Consider the following 18,995-nt stretch of genomic DNA (forward strand, 5'->3'; position numbering starts at 1 on the left):
TTTTGACTGCTCCTGTCACAACCGCGCATCATTTTCAGTCTTCACAGAAAGATGCGTTTCTTGGAAGTGGGTTTCCTCTTTATTTGGTAGCTCTGTTTGAGCGCCTGTTTCCTTTCTACCTCTCTGAAATTTGTGAAACCATTTGCAGCTCATGAGGCTTCACTCTTGAAGCCAGCCTGTTAAATGACTATTGCTGTGGCTTCCAATTTAACGCTACATATGGCTCCCCCTTTAGATGGCAAGAGCAGCAGTGAAATAGCCTGTCTTTGCCGGGTGTTTTTCCAGGGAGCCTGAGTCTGCATTTGTGTGCATTATGTTGGCTGTTTCAGCTGAGCAAGGGTATATGGCTGCTTTAGAGGGTGAACCCAGGAAAGAGGAAGCATCAGCACAGACCTCCTGATTCTACTGTGCTGGATTAGTCTATTTTCTGCTGAATAATTAGCCGACTTATGAAACTAACCTGAGAATGCTTCTGTAAACCAGCACGCTATCACTCCCTGCACTGTTAGGGAGTTGTATCAACACGACTGTGAAGGAGCAAAAACTGTTTCTGTTTTCACCTTTCTCCATCGCCTTCAGGGTGCCTCCCTCCAACTTTAAGCGTGTGTGGGTGTGCGTGCACTCCTCAAGTTTCACCCCATGAGCCTGTTGAAAGTCCCCCCACGCAGAGTGTAATGAACGTTGGCCCCTCGCGGCAACCATTAAGAGTAAGCCATTACGGTTCAGTATTGAACCGACCCTCCCTGCCAGTTTCACCTCACTCCACGGCAGACCCCACTGAGAGCACAAAACTGGCACTCCTATGGCTCATTGAGCTGCCAGCATGCCCCCAACCAGCACACAGGCCCATAAAGCAGTTCCACATCATCAAATGTGATGATCTCTTGTTCTAATTTTAGTCTTAATAGCTCAGCAGATACTGTCTGAATCACTCATTTCACTGTTAGACCCGGGATGGGAGAACATGAAGGGATTGTGCCATAACTTTTTAGGGATCATGTAAATTATTTATCGTGGCAGTTGAGCCAAATGTGAGTGACTGGCTGTGAAAACACCACTCTGTAAAACAAGTATGAGAAAGTCATGCTGCTTTAGGGGCAAAGGTTGACTTCTGCTCCCAAGTTGACGTAAACAACTCGTGCGGGTTCAGTAGGTCAACAGAATCTTATTGGAGGTTTTCCAGGAGGAAACTCTTCTAATGAGTTTGCAATAATCACACACCTTCATTCTGCGAGGCTGAGTTTCTTCTTCCCATTTGGTTGAATTAGAAGAGAACCAGATTTGCCAGTTGGCTTGAATGAAAGGTAACTTTTTTTTTTTTTTTGAAGCAGCCTTGGCACAAAAAAATCCCCACTTTCCTTGATGCACTTTTGAACAGGAAAATTAAAAAATGTAAGCTTCCAAAAAGGGCTAAATTAATTTGATGGTGTCACACAACAAGTTGCCTGCTCTGCAGCTTTATCGTTTTCCTTTGTTATCAGAGTATTTTCTGCAGCACTGTAGTCGCAGTGCTTTACTGGCTTTCTGAATAACCATCATCTCTTCATTAGCATCATAACGCCTTCTCAAGCCTCAGTTAACTTGGCCTACTTTGGAGCCAGGTTTTTCCAGGACAATGTGCACCTGCTCATCTGTCTTGCTCCAATCGAACAGCACCTTTTATTATACAGGCTCTTTTTCTTCCTGCCGCGCGTAGGTGAAAACATTTCAAATATAACTTCTAATAAAGGCCAATGTGGTATGTTGAGGACATGAAAAAGCATACTGTTTACTTCCCAGTGTACTCGCTCCCTTTTGTCCCCCTTCTACTTGTGTTTCTGCCTCCCACTCTCCTTGTCTGCTTGTCTGTTTGCTTTGTTTAATCACCAAACTAACGCGCTATGACGCGCTCCTATAGCACAGCGTCACCAGTGCTGCCAGCAGACACAGTAAGCCACATTCAGCTTGGCACTTCTTCCCCTTGCAGCATGCTGTCTCAGTGACAGCAACAAAAAACATTACACTTGCCACTGGTAAAGATTAATGGCTCTGCTGATTGGCGTCTTTGGCTTCTTCACACCTACATCCTCTGCTTGTAGCACGTCTGAGTTCAGCATGTGAGTATTTGGGGGTTTAAACCTTTTTAACCCAAACTGCTCCAAACACGAGATGTGTCACCATTTCCTGTTGTATTTGTTCAGCAGATTCCTCTCTCAAGGCGATCTCCTCCTCCTTCCATGTGGAGAGCTATTTCTGTGGGTTCACTCTCTCAGGAGAGCCCTGCCTTCAAACACATAAAGCTCATTAGCTCATACGTGTGTAGGTGTTTTAATATGTTCTTCTAACATGTGTCAGAGCTCACAGGTCTTGTGCATTGTTGGAGCACACTTCTATGTTATCAGCGTCATTAGTTGATGTGTTTTCAGGCAGCTTTAGCTCATTATTGACGATCAGAGGGTGGAACGTGCTGCTTCCACAGACGGAGCTGGCTGGGATATAAATGTGCATTGGTAGACCTGTCACGATAACAAATTTTGCTAAACTATAATTTTCCAAAATATTATTGCCAATAAACGATATTATTGTCAATATTATTTTGATTTTTTTTCCATTTTTTCATTGGTGTAATTATGATAAATGGGATAATAAAGTGAGTACACCATATCAAAAGCAAGAAACTTTAGTTTCTTAAGAGTATTTAACTGTAATTAAAAGGTCAGGATCTTTTAAATAAAATTCATTAAACAAAAAATATAAAAAATTTAACAAACAAGAAAGAGAAAAAAAATACAATGAAAATGAAATGGACTCTCTTTTAGAAAAAAATACATGTCAATGAAAATAATTAATACTAATCAAAAACAATAAAACATAGACCCTGTCTCTAAAGAAAAAAAAACACAATAAAAACTATAGCCTAAATAAAAGGGAGTTTATACAGTTCATGAATTGTTTGTAACATGTACTTTTTCCCAGTCAATCCGTACTGTCTGTCAAACATTTTTAACATTTCTGGCTTTCAACCGTATTGAAGGGCTGCATTTCTTTGGCAATGTAGCTGTCTTTGAGCGCCCACCATTTGGCGCTTTTTTAAAATTTACTTTGCAGACCAAAAGCCTCAGTAAGAGCGGATTGTCAAAATCAAATCAAATCAAATCAAGTTTATTTATAAAGCACTTTTCATACATTAAAAGAAATGCAGCACAAAGTGCTATACAAGTAAAAAAAAAACAGTCCCCGCCCCCCCATTCAAACTCCACCCCAAAGCACCACCCACCCACCCACCCACACACACACCCACACACACACACACATATATACACACACACACACACACTCACACACACACACACACACACACACACACACACACACACACACACACACATACATATGCACACACAATACATGATTTTAAATGTGTAGATAAAAAATCGTGTGGCTGAGTACAGAGGAGCCAGGTCAGGAAACGCCAGGAGGCCGACTGCACTGGGCGGCGTCCACAGTCTAAAGCCAGGACGCCTCCACCCGGGCATGCCTCGCTACAGGACCAGCAAGGGGCCCACTGCAGCAACACGCTGCTGCAGACCCCCACCTGGCCAAGACGACGCCCGCCACAGACAGAGACATCCCAGCCAGAGCCAACAGCGGCCCCCAGTGCAGGCAGCCCCCTGCTGAGGAAACACTGGAGATATGGAGTAGAAACATAAAACTACATATGCTAACAATCATAAAATGAATAAAATAAATAAATAAATAAAACACTAGTAAATGAAATAAATAGTAATAGAATAAGAGTAACAAGTAAAAAGGCGAGATTATATAAATAAATAAAATAAAAAAATAAATAATAACAGATAAAAATATGGGATTAATATTAATATGGGATTGTCAAAGAACAAGGCTGCACTGCACCTCCCCTTCTTCCTCTTCGTCGCCACTATTGTCAAACAAATGCAACATATCAGCTCATCACTCATAATAGCGTGTGTTTGCTCCTTACCCCTCAGGATGCTCGCTTCAGCTCTCTCCCTGTGTACCCCAAAGATCGTATTTTTAACAGATGCTCACTCTGCTATAAATCCGCTAAATCTACTATAGAACCTATGCACCCCAATGTTAGGAAAGATAGACGTAGTGAGCCATCTTCTCATTCAGCCTCTTTGGTCGAAAGAGAGGAGGAAAACAAACATCCATGCACGTGTCAGTTTATCGAGGCTGGCAAACTTCCCGAGGACGTCTTATTTATGGTTCGGTAAATTGATTTATTGATTATCGTGACAGGCCTATGCATTGGCAAACATTTCAAAGTGTTATGCACTTTTAGCCCCATTGTGCGTTCCTGTGCTTTGGGAATGCATCAGCTCCATTCCTGATTGGGGTGAACGTACTTCTCCATGTCTTGGCTTGCCGTTTTCACCTGGGATGACTAATCCTGTTGTGTTTGGGTGTGTTTATGCAATCTAACAATGTGGACCTGGCACAAGAAGGTGAGGATCAAAAACCTTGTTATCCTTGACGCTTATTTAGCCGTTTGTCTATTTAAAGACCTGACGCTAGAGCTTTTTTACCCAGCCTGCTTCAGGAGCATCCCTGACACAAAGTATAACCCTCTCCCTCCGGCTGCCAGCAAACAGCGCCGTCACTTCTGTCTCAAACCATTCAGACCCCCACAGCCTGTGAGGGCCGGCGCTGATATTCACGTCGTGTCAGGGATCAGGAATGAGTCACCGTAAAGTGAAGCAGAAATGTGTGCTTCAGTGCTGTTTTGAATTTCATAGTTGTGATACATTAAAGGAACATTCCCACAGTTCAATGAATTAATGCTAAGGTTAATACTTTCCAAAGCGCATCTCACAATTCTCATATTTGTGCATACATTAAAAAGCCGATGAAGTGCTCCCACTGTGCTGTTTCTTCCTGCTCACAAAGCCCGTCTGGACTCTTATCGTTACCCATCCCTTAGTTACACATAGCAAGGCCTATTCAGCGTCTTTTACAAACAGCTTTTTTCTTAAGTCGACCATCAAAAGCCAAGGGCAGCACATTTGAACTTTCAATTCCAAACATGTGAAGCTTGAAATTCAAATGTGTATTCAAGACGTCTCAAAGATAAGCTGTGATGTTAATGCATGGTTTTGCCTTGAGCATCTTTTATGTATCGAGTTTAATCTTTCTCAGTCCTTTTTTTCTTAAACATAGCTGGGTTATTTTTTTATTTTTGAAAGAAGCATTTCTCCGCAGAGATGAATAATGGATGAGCTACAGTAACTTTTGTCTGTGTGTGGCTTAATCAGGGATATTAGAATAAATGTCTCTTATTATAAAATACATTTTTAAGAGAAAGGATGAAGCCCACTCCAGCTCTGATTGGAAGGGCACAGCCTGGACACGTTGCTATCAAGTCACAGGGCTGACATGTCTGATTTAAAAGCCGTGTTTGTGCCCACAGCTCGACAGATAAATAATTGAACTCCAAGAGTTTCACACGAACTTCAGATTTGTTGTCAAAGACATCCTTTCCATAGTCGCCGTAAAAGCAATTCAATCAAAACAAAGTCAGTGTGCCTGCTTTTTTAAGCTGAAATCCAACATATTCAGATGTGGATGGAAGTTATTATAATAAGAAGCCCAGGATCTTGTGTTTGCATGACTGGGTGTAGTCACACATCTACAGACATAAACACTCCTGAGCTGTTAGTCATTGCCTTGTCTCTCCCTGCCTGCATGCCAGAGGGAGAACAACTTAAACCCCAGTGTGTTTAAAAGTAGTTCAAGTAAGAGACACACTCGGGTGATTCTGTCACAAATGGCTGGAGTGTCTGGTTCCATTCGCAGACATAATACAGCTCTAATTGGGGGGAATGGTGTTGATCCACAGCTCTTGTCTAATCTTAAAGGATAAGTTCAGTTAATACAGCTTTTACATTGTTTATAGAATGAAGTAGAACAAAATACTCAACCAGAAGGCTTTCCTGATCCAAGCAGTGCTTTGGGAGATGTTTAGATTCAAAATCGTGCAGCGGACGTCCGTTAATGGGATCCATTGGGACATAGACAGGGCTGCTCCTAAAACTGCATTAATCGTGCAAAAACTCATGTTTTTCACCAATATTCCATCATGGTCCGCTCCGGGTTAGTCCTCTGCTCCAGTCTGTGTCACTGCGTGTGCAGTGCGGCTCATTGTTTCAGGGGAAGACGGCAGGCTACATGACGACGTGCAGAAGGGCAAACGTAAACAAAGTCTTCGTCAGTTCAGAGGTCAGTACAGCCACACAGCGCTGTCTGGAGTGACACAGACTGCAGCTGAGGACCAACCCGGAGTGGACCATGATGGAATATTGGTGAAAAACATGAGTTTTTGGACGATTAATGCAGTTCTAGGAGCGGCGCTGTCTATGCACCGATGGATCCCATTATACGGACGTCTGCTGCACGATTTTGGATCTAAATATCTCCAGAAGCACTGCTTGGATCAGGAAAGCCTTCTGAGTGAGTATTTTGTTCTACTTCATTCTATAAACAATGTAAAAGCTGTATGAACCGAACTTATCCTTTAAGAGCTGCTTGTCCAGTTTTTTCCCCAAAAAAGAGTCCACCCTGTTCAATAAGTCACAGGTGGAATTTGTTGTGTTTAAACCTTGTATTTTTCTTGTAAGAGCTGAATCCATCTGCTCTTCTTAAACAATCCTGATAGTCCATGTTACTCATTAGCAGAGAAGGAACAGTGTGTATGAACATCAAAGACACAAGCTGTGTGGGCCTTTTCTTAAATCAAAGATTAGGAAGTTAAAATAAGACACAAGCATAAAAAAACTTTTTTTATTCCTCCACAAAGAGGGAGAGGGAGAGAGAGGCAGCTGTGAGGAGACGATAAGACCCAGAAATGCATACGTTTTCATGGCTCAGTCACCCCCACCAATGCGCACTATACTTCTGCCTCGTGCTTTAAAAGAAACCTCCGTCTTTCATATGCTTGGCCTGCCAAACCCCTAAACTGTTGAAGTGGAGTGTCGTCTTGGATAAAGTCGTCTGTGCCGTGAATAAAGGGCAGGAATGCATTTAACGCCCAAATCCTTTCACTTGCAACGGGTACCCGGGCTTTGTGATTGCTAAAGTGCACAGCTTTAAAGTGAAAAGGCTTGTTCCTCGCCGGAGTGTTGTTTCACTCTGCACACGCACATTTAGCTGAATCTGTGATTGCTCTCTCTCTGTTTTCTTTTCCAGACATGGCTGCCACATTCTCTTTCTATATTTACCTCAGCTTCCTTTTTTCACTTGTTCAAACCCCTGATTGAGCAGCCATGCATGAGCAAGCAGGAAATCTGGAAGGATTTTGAACATTCTCTCTCTTTTTTCTTTTTTTTTTTTTAAATCTTGACCTGTTCAGCATTTGTTCATTCTGGCTTTAACCTTAATTGGTGTTCCACTCAATCTGTTTCAGGTGCCAGATATTATCAGCCTAATACCAGGCATCACAAGGCGTCTAAAGCTGCTTCCCCAAAGCTGATCACACTGATTCCTCAGCCGTTAGATTTCTCCCTCTCTCGGTTACGCTTTTGTGGACAGATGTGTTCTGCAGGGTCAGAGGGCCTTTTCCTCGGAGCGACAGGGTGAGGACAAAGCAGCTATAGAGCAGGGTCTATTTTTGGGCTCTTAATGGACTTGTTCCTGTTCTCTAGTGGAGCAGGTCTAGCAGAATGATCTCCACCGGTCTTAAACCTGATTACTGTATCCCTCCTGGACTGCTCCATTGTTCTTTATATTCCTCTGCCCTCTCTTTTTAACTCTATCACCTCTCCTTCTCTCAAATACACTTTCTTATTTTTCCTTTGGCCATTAGCTTACGTTCGGAGATGCTACAGTAGGAAACATTTTAACCCTTTGGGTCTCCTCTCTCCTCTCCATCTTATCCCACCTTTGATTCTGCCTGTGCTGCTTCACGTGATCATGTTTCAGTGTAAATAAATGAAAAGCTTCTCTATCCGTGGCTGACTCTGTCAAATACCACTCAGATGACTAGATTCACCTAATGGAAATTTCCTCCACACCCCTGATATCATCCTATCACCCTCACTACTGCACATAATTCTCCAGCATAGGCCTCATTCTGGTCTCTGTGTTGGTAAAAATCCGACTTATTATCGCTCAGTGCTGTTTCTACTTTGTACACATGTGGGGTACAGTGTTTGCAGATAGAAGCCATGCTGCTTTTGAACAGTCACCAGAATTGAACACATTTTGCATCACAGGACTGTGTTGTAGGGGGAAGAAATTGAGCATGTTGGCTGTACTTTTACTGTGAATCAGAGCTTTTTTGCTGAAGACTTCAGTGCTAGAGATGAAGACTCTGTATGCACTATCAAGGAGCATAAATCTAACAAAAAAAAAACAAACAACAGTAGAATCTCAGAAAAAAGCTATCTTAAAAAGTGAGCTTTTAATAAAGATTTGAATGTTGAAGGGTCGAGCTAGATATGAGTTGGGAGTGAGTTCCACAAGAAGGGAGCTTGGTTCAGGGCTTGGCTCTGTGAAGTGGAGACAGGAGGTGAGGAACCGAGGCTACAGGACGGAGCGTGATGGTGGTGGTCAGCGAGGTAGGAAGGGACCTGGTGGTGGAGGGCTTTGTGGGTGTGGAGGATTTTCAGACTGTATTCAGTGAGGGACAGGGAGCCAGTCAAGATGTTGAAGGATGAGAGGAATGTGGTCACAGGAGCAGGTGCAGGTGAGGAGCATAGGCTGTGTAAAACATGGACGTAGTCCCCCTGACATCACCCATCTGTTCCTAAAACAGAAAATTGAAGAAAATCACGAATTGTGGCCATATTGGAAGTGGCAAGAGGTTAGTGTACAGCTATAGGGTGCCTGTCAGTCACATGACCTGAGCTTTGCCTCTGATTTGGTGAGCTCGCGATCCTAATATCCTCTGGACTGCTATGTTAGAAAAAAATTCACCCCCTTGTACAGTGTGTGCTGATAGTAAACCTAGGGATTCAGACAGGAGACATTTTTTGAATCAGGCTGTGAATAGGTTAATTTCTGCTTTGAAAACTGCTTTTTTTTTGGCTTGGTGTGTATGTGACTTCAGGTACTTCCAGAGCCAGCCTCAAGCAAACACACGAGAAACAGCAGCTTGTAGCGCTTGTTCTCAGATGGAGGTATGCAAGATTCAAAACTGTACATTCAAAAACATAGCAACCAATGCCTAATATGTGTGCCAGGATTTTCAGGATTCACAACAATGTTATTGTTTATAAGGAATATTTCATAAAACAGACTCTAATAGCACAGCGTTGTGTTAACATCTTTTTTTTTTTCCCAGCCAAAACTGCTTTGCGCTTGTTTGGGTGTACTTGGCAGAAAAGACATTTCACAGGTGGGACATCACTGAAAAAAGTTTAAAAACCACTGCCTTAAAAAGTGCTGTTGCAGTAATCTAAATGGGATGTGATGAATGCACGGATAAGTGCTTCAGTGACAGAGGCAGAGGACTGGACAGAGGTGGGCTATGTTTCTGAGCTGGAAGAAGGCTGCTCTAGTGAGCTGGGTGATGTGGTGCCACCAAAGATGATTCCATGGTTATGGATGGAGCTGCCTAAACATTTCACTTCATTTTGCTTGTTATAAAAACAACATAATTTACAATATCTGGTGAGTGACTGGGAAAGACATACTTATTTTTTTCCTCCAACGCCAACTGAAGTAGGAGAGTCCTCCCTGTCACTCCTGTCACTCAGTTTGATGTAAATTTCTCCTTGTAATTTCTCCAATCAATGTCTCTTGGATTTTTTCCAGTGGAATAGAAAAACCACTATGGCTAATATTTATTAACTTTGTATCTTTCAAACCAGAAGTTTTGGCTCAAGATATCTTAACTTGCCTGGCACCTGTAAGTAAAAATGATGACAAGTCTGTGGATTCTGACAAATGGAAACCCTACATCTTAATTTTCTTCATAAATGCTGATGTTTTACGGGAAGTAAGGAAATCTAAAACAAAATCATCCAGGAAATTTATTCCTGAAGTTGATATTTTTTAATCTGGAACAGATTTTCAGCTGCTCTGGCATTACCAAAGCTTACTGATACATGATAGGTTTATACTGCTTACTCTACAAAAGAACAGCACCGAGCCTCCACCAGTAAAATCCAGACAGTCAAGTGGAATCTGTAAAAAGAGATTAGTCATGTGGTAACTCGTAACTCAAGTATTAAACCACCACTCATAGTTTCCACGCACAGTCTCCAGCTAAAAAGCAAAAGCTCCAAAGTAAAGCTAGTTGGTAGACTTTTTCCAACTCTTTAAGGGTCAAGAATGATCTTTCACTCTTACATCCACCCTCTGACTCTGACCGTTCAGCAACTTCCTCTGTCATATTCCTCCAACTACCACTTTTGTCTCTCACATCCTTCCCTTTTTTTTAAACTCATCCCCCTTATTTCTAAAATCATCCCGAGGATGAGGCGAAAAACGTCTCTCCACTTGAGCTTTCAAAGGCCAGATAGATCCGCAGCCACAGAAGGTGACATTTTCTTTTTTTTTTCCTCACTGCAGATCGTGAGACGAAAGGGCAAAAAATTGCGAGAAACAAAAAGCTGGATGGGTGAAATGAAATGGGTTTTAACTTACACAGAGGCAGAAAAGCGGCAGTGTGCTTGCTCAGCACTGTGGTTATCATTGTGGCGCTCTCTTCTGTCTTTGTCTCATCAAACCTGCCTCCTCTCTGCCCTCCAACAACTCTCAAGGTTGATTTTTGTCTCCCCCTGACAGATGTCTGGGTAAAACACAAGAGCCAGATATTATGATCTCTTCCTGAGTGTGTCTGAGTTTTTTGTTCCTGTCTGTACACAGGCACCCCCCACAGGTAAATAGACAGCTCTGACACAGAGCAGTGTGTGTGTGCGTGTGTTAGTGCGCAGTGTGCTTAGTCAGGTCGTCGATGACACACTCAGCTGGGTGATGGCTAAGGGGGCGTGACAGGGGGTCTGTAATATGAGTTCTTTTACTGCCCCTTATACAGCAAAACCACAAACATACTCCACTCTGCCCTTTAGTCTGAGAAAAGTCCTCATTTCATGACCTCTCCTCTCGCTCCGGCTTGTGTTCCTTCTTTTTTTTTCTTACCAAGATAGTAATCCTCAGTTTCCTCCTGTTGTGTCTTTCTCTGAAAATCGTCTTTTTTTCCTGCCAGGGCGGACAGCTAGACAAATGATTTCATCGGTCGAGTGAGGCAGGGGGTAATTTTTAGGTGAGCACAGCGCTTCAGCAAAGACTTGCCGCACTGAAATTAGAGGTTGTCAAATGCCGCACGTCTCCACTGATGGCCCAGCACGGCCCCCTTATGTTAATGTGGCATTTCGGGGAGAGGAAACAGAATTAGAAGGAGGAGGTGGGAGCTGCTGTTGCTGCTGCTGCTGCTTCTGGTGTTGCCACATACACACACTCCCTCTTTTTATTTCCTCTGCTAATCCGGAGAATGAGTGCGTCTTCGGCGCAAACGCAATCCACTGTATTTGCTTTCGTAGTGAAGTACGAGCAGAAGTGATTTTCTAACCTACAGAACATTGGCTCCTCTTCCCCCCTGTCACTGATGGCTCCTACACACATGCTTAGCCCACCAGTGGTCTGTTAAATAGCTCTTCTGTGTTTAATAATGTTAGCTTGAAGTGACAAACGCAGCAGTAAGGTTGGAAGATTTATAGTAAGTGGGGACATTTCATTTTTATGGAATGGCTTTTAATAGGGATCTTCTTTCCTTGAAGTACGAACTTTGAGTGGATTTTCTTTGAGTCTGTAGAAAGATCTGCCGTTCAAATACTTTATGACTGGCGATCAGTTTTACTGATGTAATCTGCAATCTAGTTTGGATACCACAAGGACAGGGAGCGCCTGAGTGGACCACAGAGTGTTCGTGTTAGGAAACAGCCGATCTGGGCAGAGTCTCCTGCTGGCTCCCCTGTAGCTCTCCCTGCAAGGTGTTTTTCCACACAGCTGCAGGCCAGATGTTCATGTGTTAGCTTGTCAGCATCCATCAGCTCATCAATCACACATTCACCGGTCTGTCATCGACGGTAACCAGAGACAAACTTTCAGCTGGACGGATCGACCCCGGGTTAAATCAACTTTATTTTCCCCCTCTGCTCTGATTCGAAAGCACCTCTGCTAGGGCTGCAGCTATCGAATATTTTAGTATTCGAGTATTCTACTGAAAATCCCATCGATTAATCAAGTAATCGGATAAAATACATTGTTGTTTAGTTAAAGAGCAGTTATTTTTCAAATGAAAGTTTTTCTCTTTAAGAAATAGAATTTTCTGATACAGTGTGTCAATAAGAGCACTTGTTTTCGTAGCTCAAAAAATTTGTTAACACACTTTGATACATTTTTTGTGCCTTGTACATCTCATCAAATGTTGCGGACCCAAATGGCACCCGTTTCGTAGAATGACCCATTAGTCTCCAAACTCCAGAAAAGAAGCTAGATTTGTTGCTAGTTGCTATTTTGTACAAGAGGTAGCTTGAAGGGTTTGAAACCTCTCTATTTGAATTACCACTCTTTGATCTTTTTTAAGAATTAAACGATTCCTCGAGGTGGAGAAAATTACTCGAGTAATTTTTGTAATCGAGTACCTCGAATCATTCGAGGAATCGTTTCAGCTCTAGTCTCTCCTTGAAACAACAGCAAAGACCTACACGAAATCCTAATTATGTAAGTTTAATCCACCTTCTATTTTTGCCTCAGTGAGAGTTTAAAGCTTCGAGGTCAGGCATGCTCCACTAAGGGCATCCATAGTTGAGTTTCAGGTTCCTGCTAGAGTTTAAAATAAAACTCCCAACTGGCCTGAGGTCTCATGAGACATAGTGATAGTACCTAACACCCACCCCACCCCCGCTTTCACATGTCGAGGCGTCACGAGGTGTCGCTTCGTTCCAGCTGTTAGAAAATGTAGCATTTGTGCCTCTTTCATAACTTTGCATCTTTCTTTCAACCCTGATTTACTTTCAGTTTCAGCAGCAGCATGGCTTTATGGGAAGAAAGAAAGTGCAACCAGTTTGTGTCCTGTATCAATGAGTGTTACACACACACACACTTACAGAGCGAGTGAATGGATGCTTTTTCAAGCTCCATGACACAGCATTCCTCTGCTGTGGGAATTTGGGTGAGCCTCTGAATCAGTCGACTTGTATGAATTAGAGGTGTGTGTGTGTGTGTGTGTGTGTGTGTGTGTGTGTGTGTGTGTGTGTGTGTGTGTGTGTGTGTGTGTGTGTGTGTGTGTGTGTGTGTGTGTGTGTGTGTGTGTGTGTGTGTGTGTGTGTTTGAAAGGCAGCTGGAGCAGAAGCGTGTGTGTGTCTGTGTGTGAGAGAGTAAGAGGGAGGTCCATTAGTTTTATCTGACAGGGGGATCAGATCTGAAGGCATGTACCTGAGTGATTCTCAGCATCTCCTCTCCCCCTCCTGCCCAGCTGCTGGCTCACACACTGCTCTATTAGAGAAGAGCCACTGGGGAGGAAAAAGCAGAGAGTGGAGACAGGCGTCTTAACCCCTAAATAATGCACTACTCAACTTTGGCCCCGACAAAAGAAAGCTCCCAAAAAACACACATTTTCCTTAGCCTGTGCAGTTTTCTGTGAAAAACTACTTCTTCCTGCAGGTAATAGGAAGCGCCCGCGCTCAACTGTCACATTTCTCCACTCTCGCAGGCTGTGATAGCTCTTTGTGTACTCTCCAAAAACAAACTTACACATTTGTTTGTCGATAAATGACAAACATTACTCAAGGCAACTGACACATTTCTGTTGCAATTCTTTTCTTCTTTACCGCCAAGATTTATTATGCTACATTAAGCCTTTGCCTCGAAGTGAAAATCAATTTGAACAGTGATATATTAAAGAAATGTTGCTTCTTCTTCTTGCTGTTGTTGCTCACCGCACTGTGCATGTTTGTGTTTTTCAGAGATCAACAGAGTGCGTAAAGACATGTACAGCGACACAGTGAATGGCCTTGTGGACAGACACCCTCTAGAGCTGCCCGAGCCTGCGGGACCCATCGTCCACCTGCAGGAAAAACTGTTTGTGCCTGTCAAAGAGTACCCCGATGTAAGTAGCTGCTTTAAACGTTTTACAGCATTCACCACCTCAGATCACATCATACCCTTGCTTCCTAATGTTTATACAAAAATCTATACCAGCATCTCTTTGTGGATCAGGATTCTCGTCTGTGCTCATGCACACCAAAATGAACACACTCACACACACGCACGTGGTTGGTCTTTTGCCTGAGGCCGTGTGTCTTTATGGTGTGTCATCACTGGAATGGCAGCTGTCGATAGTTCAACAATCTGTCAGCGCCGAGGACATACACGCTGTTTCTCCCCTTCTTTGTTGTCGTACATTCCTTCTCACACCCACACGTCTGCTTCAGTCACACACTCACACAGCTTATTATTCTCCTACCTTACTGTCTGTCTCTTTTTTTTTTTTAACCCGTACCTGATAAACAATAGCTGCTGGACCCATAGCGTGTTTACCAACTTGTTAATGGACTGCCATTAAAGCTGTATCGGGTGGCGGTCTAAATAGGTCCCGCTCTCTGGAAAACATGGCATGCTGGGGTGTTTATGGGCCAGCTCAGCAGTAGATTAGGGCTGAGAGAGAGAAGCAGAGGATGGAGAAGAAGTGCCAAAAAACGTAAGCTGCAGGTTCATAAATATTCAAAAGACATTTTTTGACATTGACCTCAATTAGTCAGTATACTGTTTTAGATGGAAATACATAATGAAATGCACATATTCACACACAGCTGGAAAAATAGCACATAACAAAATAAAAATCACTGATTCTGTGGGTTGATTTTATTGCGTTTCTTTTAATAGATATGTAAATCATATGTATGTTGTTTAATGGCTGAGTTAATGCTATATAACACACCTCTAGTGTGTCGTTTCCTGTGTTCTGATGCAAGTAAGAAAAAGCTTTTTTCATAAGAGCTACACCTGTACCTGCATGAGTGTGTGTAGGATATTCAAAGTTTGTGACCACAGTTGGTCCGTCACCTTCCCGTCCTCATGGTAATCTTTGGCACACACACATGAATGCTCGTGTCCCGTCTTGGAGAGCAGCGTTTCTCCTCGTAATCCCAGCAGCTTGCAGCAGGGAAATGAATAGAAGGAGGTGACGGAGGATAAGAGACACTGTAGAGCAGGGCACGGCCCGGCCAGGCATGGACTGCATTTTCCCCCTGACAGAATTGATAAAGGGCACCGGGGGAATGGCTCGGATTAGCTTAGCTTCAGCTGACCCTCAGAACAGACTCAGCCTCTGAGCTCAAGCTAAATCAACCAACGACAACACAGTCTTTGACCTTTAATCTCCAGTGCAGGATTTAAGATACTCGTACTGTCCTCAGCTGTCCCATTTTGACTATTTGTTCTTTTGGATTCTTCTTTCTACATCCTTGATATTTCAGCAAAAGCAGGATTTTTGTGTCATTTAATAGAAAAGTTCAGTTAACCCCCTAAAGATGCATCTGTGCGTCCAAATCACACGGCCAGTTTAAGATACCATAGCAGCAAGACCCAGCCTCGCTGAGTCTCAGTTTTAGCTTGTGTTAAAAGTTCAGATTTCCAACTTTTTAACCAGTTTTTGAACTGTTGATAGGCCAAGTAAAGAGTCAGACTTGATAAATAAGGAAGGCCATGCATTCTGTGGAGAGTGCTCGTAAGGCAAAAGTACTAACAAGAAAAAAAACAGTGAAAACCTAACACCCCTTTCCTATGGGTTGAAAGTTCACCAATCACAAAATGATATGGTTGCTACGAGATAGGGCAAGTTTTAGGGGTTACAGAGATGGGAGAAAAACATCATGCTGGAGAGTGAGTTTTAATCAATTTGTGACTTTAAGCCTGTTTGGATTACATCATTGGTGTGGAGTTTAGCGTGGTGTGTTTTGGTGTTTGAGCAATGAGGTGATTCATGACAACTATTCTGTAGAATCTTATTGTAAATAGTTGATATAAAAAGACCTAGGAATCCCCTGTATTTGAATGAAAATAATCATTTCAACTAGGTCTGCACAATATATCGTTTGAACATCGCCATCGCAATATGCGCATGCGCAATAGTCACATCGCGCATGTGATACGCCTATCGCATTTCCCGCAATTATTGGAGAAATGAAAAAAAAGCAACTGAAATTGAAACCTATTCTATTTTGCACAGAGACATGGCCTCCTGGATCCCTTTCATATACAGCAATTTTCATTATTCACAGATAAACCCCCTTAGCCTGGATTTAACGGTATTATAGGAATACAATGGTGTCACTGTGAGTCAACCAAATTCTTCCCAAACAGAGCTATTCAAGTCATCTGGTGAATTTTTTTTTTTAATATCGCAATATATATCACAATATATCCCAACCCCCCAAAAAATCGCAATGTCCGTTTTTCCCAATATCGTGCAGCCCTAATTTTGACTATGTTTGCTAAATTTGTTCATCGGTTTTTGAAATTTACAATTTGTAGTTATGTTTTAAACTTTAAGGATGATCCATTACACATCCAAAGAAAAAAAAAAATCAAGCTTTTTCCTACGTCGATTTTGTATTTTTCTATAATTGTAAGTCCTGTGTGTTCATACATTGTATCAGAATGAATGAATAATTGTGAAATCTCACTGATCAGGCTGAACTGAAAAAAGACACCAAGCAAGGCAACAAAGAGACTTTTAAAGGTGAAATTCAAATGGAAAATCCAAAGTGATGACAGTGCAGATTGGTTTTGTTTTGTGTGCTCATCCTTTCAGGTTTTTCTTCAGTAATGTTTAATCATAGATGAGTGAATTTATTTGATATTATCCCCTGAAATAATGCACTCACTGTAGAATATGCTATTTAAAGGTATAAAGCTAAATCTGTTACCTTTCCTGCAGTAAGACTGAACGCTCCTCACTGCAGCTGAAATCCCCGTATTGTGTGTTTGTGGGTGTTCAGGTGGGCGGGCTTTGTACTCACCCTGTAGATGGCTGTGTATGTTTATAGAAGAGTGAGGGAGGTCTGGGAAAAATGAGGCTGTCACTGCAGGCTGTAAAGACACTAATGGACTGACTCACATTCGCACACACACATGGACACAAACAGGCTATTAAAAGTGTGGCATCCTTGGATGACCTGTGTGTTCCCTTTGCTCTGTGTGCTATGCTGCTCTGCTCTGCACTGAGCAGAGCTGTAACTCAGCACCGTGTTTACGAGCTGCCGTGAAAGACACTAAATTAATTAGGCTTCCCCCTGGTGGCCGAGATGACTCACTGATGACCTTAGCAGACACAAATTTATATACACACTTAACATGCACACTATCATGTACAAGAGGAGACGAGTACACATTCACGGTGATGTAGAATCCACTTGGCTTTTAATTTTGGAACACATGCACACTCCAACCACCGAGGGGGGTCATTAGGTGCGGGGAAAAACAGGAAAACCTCAGATAGCTTTGTTATATATAGATGTGATGATTGGAACCAGGGGAAATCAGCAGCAGCTCAACATGAAGCCCTGCTTTCAGAAAATAAACCTGAGTGGTACAAGCCAAAACATTAGAAGAAATACAAATCCACATGTTAATTTCCACGCTCAGATGATCTTGCAGTGCTGCAGAGTTTTGAACCCAATACTCTGAGAAATCATACGTACACATGGCATAAGCTGTGATACCTCATTTTCCTTCCCTGGGATGGTAGTGAGTGGAGTCATTCAGTCCTGGAGCATGAAGGGGGCTGATATGGGATCAGTTTAAAGAGGAAGAGAGTAACGAAAAGAAGGAAGAGATGAAAAATGCCACATCCTATTCCCATCTGCTCATTGCTAAAAGGAGAGGAAACTGTAATGATGATTATTAGACTTGGGAATATTTTCCCCCTCTCACATTTCCGTCTGATTTCCCAGATTCCCTCAATAAAAAAGGCATATGCATTTGTGTGTGCACTTGTGTGTGTGCACTTGTGTGTGTGTTGCTGATGAAATTCTTGGTTTTCCCCAGAAAGACAGGGGCTGATAGCCCAAGTCTGTGTTTTGTGTTCTTGGCATCGGCTCACCTGCCACAGAAGATTTATCATCGTTCATATTTTCCCCCCGTCTTTCCTGTCCTCACACACTTTTCTTGTCATTTTGAAACACCTAGAATTTACCACTTGCATCGCAAAAACATAACTCCCCATTTACCTTTACCCACCGTGTCTTTAAGGTGAGGTCACACTCCCTCACAGGGGCAGTCTCTGTCCCACCAAAGTGTCGCCTGCCGTCCTTTCACCGGTAGATGATTAGATTGTCCTGGTGCCAGGATGCAGTGCAGCCTGTCAATTCTACCAAAATAACTTGCCTTGCCAGCACGCTTCCACTCTAATTCCCTTAAGTGTGTCCCTCCTCTGGCCTGTGTGCGCGCCTGTGTGCCCCACATCTGTCTGTAAGTGTGTGTTTGCACGTTGCCCTGTGTCTCTATCATCCTGCCTGCCGGTGTGTCTCTGTACCCGCTCCCTCGCCGTTCTTCAAAGTCAGCCGTTTCCTGATGTCGTCAGTGGTGCAGAGCACTGTGAAGCGTCACCGTGGTGACTGCATCTTGAGTGACAGCTGAGTCGCAGGCTATCTGATAACTTCAACCTTCAATTAAACGCTATCTGTTGCTCCACTTCTCTGCCGAGCACACACACACACACACACACACACACACACACACACACACACACACACACACACACACACACACACACACACACACACACTGATAGGCAGCTGAGTGACAGCTCAGCATGTCATTTCCGTTGACCTTCAGGGATCTGATAGGATATGTGACATGTCTTTTAAGTGTGTCTCTGTCTCCCCTTTATTCCCAGCAGGGCTGTATTTGCAAACTGTTGGGCTGGTTGCGGGCAGGTCACAGACACACACACACACACACTCCAACACCACTTTTGCTGTGCTGACTTGTTGAAATGGGACCCTCTATTGGACACAGGCTTTAAA

General features: G+C 43.0%; 1 protein-coding gene across 6 annotated transcripts in view; it reads left to right on the forward strand.

Annotated features, from left to right (window-relative positions):
• Positions 1-18,995, forward strand: part of qkia (QKI, KH domain containing, RNA binding a) — an 82,878-nt gene that overhangs the window by 16,686 nt on the left and 47,197 nt on the right. For all 6 annotated transcript variants that reach the window (XM_074691337.1, XM_074691340.1, XM_074691336.1 and 3 more), the window contains exon 2: positions 13,932-14,074. In XM_074691337.1, the coding sequence (XP_074547438.1) occupies positions 13,932-14,074 (143 nt within the window). The remainder of the gene's footprint in view (positions 1-13,931; positions 14,075-18,995) is intronic.

This window comes from Halichoeres trimaculatus, unplaced genomic scaffold (assembly GCF_033239565.1).
Source record: "Halichoeres trimaculatus isolate MK-OKI-2021-1 unplaced genomic scaffold, fHalTri1.1 fHalTri1_scaffold_17, whole genome shotgun sequence".
Classification (NCBI taxonomy): domain Eukaryota; kingdom Metazoa; phylum Chordata; class Actinopteri; order Labriformes; family Labridae; genus Halichoeres; species Halichoeres trimaculatus.